The 5,728-nt window shown below is 32.1% G+C and overlaps 1 protein-coding gene across 1 annotated transcript in view; it reads right to left on the bottom strand.

Moving 5' to 3' along the window:
* LOC106459548 (relaxin receptor 2-like) overlaps positions 1-2,500 on the bottom strand; it is a 32,728-nt gene extending 30,228 nt beyond the window's left edge. The window contains exon 1 of the mRNA XM_022386053.1: positions 2,356-2,500. Within this exon, the coding sequence (XP_022241761.1) occupies positions 2,356-2,500 (145 nt within the window). The remainder of the gene's footprint in view (positions 1-2,355) is intronic.
* Positions 2,501-5,728: the final 3,228 nt, after the last annotated feature.

Here is a 5,728-nt window from a genome sequence, read left to right as displayed (position 1 = left end):
AAAAGGTATCTTAACTTCATAGATGTTTTGCAAAATACATTCATTTTAACTTGAGGGTAAAACTTATTATTAGCGTCTTAAAAAGAGAATAAAACGCATTTGTTGTACTAAGTGACGTACGTTCAAGAAATCCGGACATTTGGCAACTGTGAGTAATTCTGGTATGTTGTTGAATTCTTGATTTTGGTCAATTGTTCCGCAATGCCTCTCCCCCTTTTTTTTGTATCCATTACGCATTAACATGCCAGGCAGAAAATAATATTTCCAAGTGAAGAATGAAATAATTAGAGGAAATATGAAATGCTCGCGTAAGAAGACGTGTAAATAAATTAAGTTTATAGCTTAAGAGCAAAAAGCTGTGAATTAAATAAGCGGCCTGTAAAATACAAAAGTCTTCTTTCGGTTATAAAGACGTAGAAAACCCTTTGAGAGTCTTTAAAAACAACTGTACCCTATTCAGAAAGGAATGGTTTTCTTCAATTTTATAAATTAAGTTTAAGCTTACATTTTGTGAATTAACAAAAGATCAATGAAAAGTTAAAACATTTATTTAAACGGAAGGTAACAAAAGTGTCATCAACATACCGTTTACAAAAATGATTGATTTAAACTCTAAAGGAAAATTGTTTAACTAGGTTTTATCGTGATGGCAAAGCAACGAATTTATAAGGGGTTAGACCTAGACGAATTCCCACAGTTAAATCAGGTAAGATATTTAAATTGCCCTTCATTGAACCATTTAAACTTAGCTAAGCTACCAGTTTTGGTTAAAAATATTTAACTTGCCTCTTCATTGAACCAGTTAAACTCAGATAAGCTACCAGTTTTGGTTAAAATATATAAACTGTCCCTTCATTGAACCAGTTACAATCTGATCTAGCTATTAAAATGAAAAGTATGCAATGTCTTTACGAATGTTTAATGGCAGGTTTTCATAAACATTCAGTTTGAAAAAATCATAGATCTATATCTCAGAACTATTCTTAGAAGACAAGGTAACCAGAAGGCTATACTTGACATTTTATAGACGATTGGACTGAAATTTTATCATAAACTATTATACAATAATTTTCAGATGCTTTATTTTAGAATTTCCGTTTGATTGAAGATGCTAATCCCAAAACATATTAAGACAAACATGTAACCTAATATACATATAGCTTTACCATTTTTTTATATGAACAAACTTTACCATTCGCTATAGTCCCACATTAGCTCAAAGTTACCATGTTTGTGTACATGAGCGGTTTTAGTTATAATCTCACATTAGCTCAAAGTTACCATGTTTGTGTATATGAGCGATTTTAGTTTTTTTTAACTTGTTGAGTATTCAGTATAAAAAGCAACACTTGTTAAACTGTGAACATGAAAATTTTGAAACTTACGGTTCTATAAGTTTCCAAACAGATGAAGTATAAAACTATAAAATATCAAAATCGTGTCCAACTGCTATATTCAAAAGCTACCAGTCTGTCTAATTAGAGTTTGAACTTAGATTTGAGATGCTCAAGACATGAAACAATCGATAGAAAAAAAACATAATAGATTTAGAAAAATATAATTAATTACATATCATCGAGTTCCACGCGTCTCAACTTTCAACGATTTTTTCCTTGCAATACTTCAGGTTGAAAAAAAAAAAAAGGTTCACGTATCTATTGCCCCCCCTCTCAAGTTCCGGTCCCCATCTAATACCATGTACACTCCATTTTTTATTGTAATTAAATGACAACTCCGTGGCAGGAAGTTTAGTGATTTTAGATCAATTTTCCCCTCTGTAGTTGTTCGTAATAACAGTTTAGCTGTGTGAAACCTTTTCTTATTGTCGTTGTTTTGTAACAACATCACGTTAGCAAGGAATTCTTCTATCGTGTTGGTTTTCTTTTTTCTGCCTCACCAGTTGCTGTCGTTTTCTAATTCAATTGAATCGGTGATCTTGTAACAACTTTTGGTACTTCTTTTATGGGCGACTTTAATTTTTCATGGCTAATTTCGTAGCAACACGTGAGTGACGTGTGCAATAGGTTTGAAATATGTAAAACTTAGATCTAAATTTCTGAGAGAAATCGCTCTAAGACCCTTATTAATAGTTACTTTTTATTAATTTTATGCCTTAAACATAAAGTTTAAATAATACAGAACTAAATAAAACATAAAAGTATGCTAATCATTTCAAATTACTTAAAGCACTTCCATGTTCACAACGTTTGTAAAAAGAACCAACAATCATTCTAAAGCTAGGTAATAAAGATGATTCACCAAGAATTTGAACGTGCTAGCTGTCAGATAGGTTTTTTTTCCAAGCCACAATCTAGTATAGTAGATAGTAAGTTGGTAATTCATTCAAAATCTTACCACATTTCCACTCATCCGATCCATCAGGACAGTCTGGCTTACCGTCACAGTTAAATCGCTGTTCCACGCACAGTTCACTATGATTACAAGGGAAAGACTGACGAGAACACTGTTCATCCGGTTTAGAACTTCTATTTTTAGACATACTGGATCTCGATGAAACGTTTTGATCGGTAGACTTATCTATATATAAGCGTATTAAAGAAAGTTAGTAAATTTATTTCAAAACTGGTTGTTTTTTAAAGACATTCAACACTTATATACAAATTTAGAAACAAAAACAGAAGAATTCCGTAAATCGTAGCGGAAAAGAAGATTGAAATAGTTTTACTAATTTTTGTTTGTTTGTTTAAGCACAAAAGCTACACATTGGACTATATGTGTTTTGGTATTGAAATCCAATTTTAATCTAGATAAAAATTCCAGGCGGCTAATTTCACTAAACCACCAATGATAAGAATGGAAATATTTACTATAATCTCATTAATAAAGAAGTTTAATTAAGGTCTTAATGACAAAACACTCGTACATAAGATAAAACTGGTAGTTATTTTGATTTCAAGTTTAAGTACAAAATTATAGATTTAAAATAAATCTAATTATACAAAATAAATGCGAAGATGAGCGGAATTCTATATCTTAGAACAATTTAATTTTATGTAATGTTTCTTCCAAACTACGTGATTATTATTAAAAAAAAATGTTAGATTTAAAATTGTTAAATGTTCACGGAACGATTTTATATGTACCCATATTTTTTGCTTTTAATATATATTCATATCATGATTAAATGATAATAAACTAAGCTGTTAGGGTTAACTTACTTTAAAACCTTTCTGATCAAGCTGGCCTACCTTGTTCTTGCTATTTCTTTATATATATACAGTTTTCCTTGTTTATGTATACAAGAGTAAGTTTAATAATGTCTATGATTTCTCAAGAATCCTTATGTGACAGTGGAAGATAAAATAAATGCTATTATAAGAAGCGATAGATTAATTTCCTTTCATAGACTTTTCTGCATATCTTACTAACGGCTTTTCTAATTCGCTAATGATATCCAATAATGATATCCAACAATAATATCATGACACTTCATTTAGATTATGACATTTCCATATATATATATATATTAGAAAATTAATATTATTTTTCAAATTCATATTCCAAAGAATTACACTTTCTTACCTGTTAACTCCAAATGATGACCAGAAAGACAAAAGCAAATAGTTGTCGCAACCAGCCAGAAGAAAAACATGATTTTTACCTCAGGAGTTCTTGAAATCTAACAAAATTTAATAGGTGTAGAAGAAAAACAATTATTTATATATATGTGACAGAATGTCATTGCGGCTGCTTTATGTCTTTCTATGTTTTCTAAATGTCAATTCATCCTACCTGTCATTTTTTACATGTACACATATACTTCCTCGTGTTTATGTGTTATAATATCTTTCACGTGACAAGTTTTGTTCAAAAACATGTGGCAACTGAATCTCGTAATAAACATAAGTAACCTTTAAAAAAAAAGAGAAAAACGTGTTAGTTTCACAATATATTAATTATGTATTACAGCTAAAATCAGGATACTCCGAACGTGGTAAACATGACTTCACTTAAAACGTTTTAGTTTCGTAATACATTAATTCTTTATTACTTTATTACACTACCTCTCTCGAAATATGTTTATCTCGTAATATATAAATTCCTTATTATGTTTATGAACAGAATAATCCGAATGTTTTTTTTTTATCTCACTACAAAGGAAGAAAGGTCGACTTTCCAAAGGTTCTCGTACTTTCCAGGCCAGGTGGTAAGGGCGTGGGTTCGAATCTCCGTCACACCAAACATGCTCGCCCTTTCAGCCGTGGGGGCGTTATAAAGTGTCGGTCATTCCCACTATTCGTTGGTAAAAGAGTAGCCCAAAACTTGGCGGTGGGTGGTGACGACTAGCTGCCTTCCCTCTAGTCTGTAACTTTGCGCGAAATTCAAGCCAAACCTTTTTTTTTTTTCAACCGGCACTTCTCTAAACGATCGATTATTAGATTCTTGTTTCATGCAAATTCATGATGTTATAAAAACACGTTGATGGCTCCTTGTTAACCCCTCACAAATAAAGATCCACCCTTCGAAAGTGCTCGGGTTATAGGGCTTTTGTTCTATGTACAGTTAGAATGAAAAAAATCAAACCTGATAATACCTACCTACTTCAAACACCAAAACAAAAAAACTAAAAATACACCGAAAATCACTGATATCTGATAATACATCTACGCTAATAGCTATAGCTAGAAAACGAAGCTAATGTTCTACAGAGTAGGAAATAAACTGGTTTGAAATATCAATAACATGATTCTATAACTATTAGCATATCTTGTTAAAAACACCAAACACTCAGATAAGATAATTTGAATTACTACAGAAGATCACCTGAACGTAGAAATTTTCCGTTGCAGTGATAAATATATATTGGTAAAATATTAATCTACCACAAAAACTAAAGAAAAGACCAGACCTAGCAATATGTTGGCATTGAAATAAAGTCTGATAATGAAACGTCTTAAGTTACTGTTTAACATTTACACGACAGTTATACTCGAGTTTTTATTTTCAGCTTTTTCCTTTTCCATTATTCTTATTATTATTTAACACCTATCTTAACTGTTTCTTTAATATTTTTTTTTGCATTTATCTTTTACATTATACTATAGGTGATTAATCTCTCGACTGTTTGTCCTTACAGTCCTTTGGTCATCTACAGTTTGAGACTTCAGTCCCATATTTCATAATACTGTCATTGGCATGGTCTCTATGCATTAAGCATGTAAAGATGATTAAGAATTTATCACGCCAAAGCGACTGATGGCCAATCTGCGAGTCACGGGTTTGAAACCCCATCCCACCAAACTTGCTCGCCCTTTCAGCCGTGGGGGCCTTATTATGTGACGGTCAATCCCACTATTCGTTGGTAATAGAGTAGCCCAAGAGTGGTGATGACTAGCTGCCTTTCCTCTAGTCTTACACTATTAAACTAGGGACGGCTAGCGCAGATAGCCATAGTGTAGCTTTGCGCGAAATTCAAAACAAAGAAACAAACAAACCAAAGCGACTGAGCATGTGATACAAAATCCAGGGGGGATACGTTTGACAATAAACGGAAATCTTGTTTGTCGATTTTCGAGCAAAGTTAGTCTAAGGCCACCTGCGCTAGCTCTACAAAGTGATATCATTCTGACAGGAAATTATATCAACAGCAAAGATAATGTATCTTAAGTTTTTACAATATTTGGTATTTTTCACATAACGAAACCTTATACTATACTTCGGGTAAGTGATCAGGTCAAATACCCTTTAAAGTTCAGGCATACTCATC

Source organism: Limulus polyphemus, unplaced genomic scaffold (assembly GCF_000517525.1).
Source record: "Limulus polyphemus unplaced genomic scaffold, Limulus_polyphemus-2.1.2 Scaffold625, whole genome shotgun sequence".
NCBI classification, from domain to species: Eukaryota; Metazoa; Arthropoda; class Merostomata; order Xiphosura; family Limulidae; genus Limulus; species Limulus polyphemus.
Note: the sequence above shows the minus strand (reverse complement) of the source record. Positions and strands in the feature narration are given on the sequence as shown.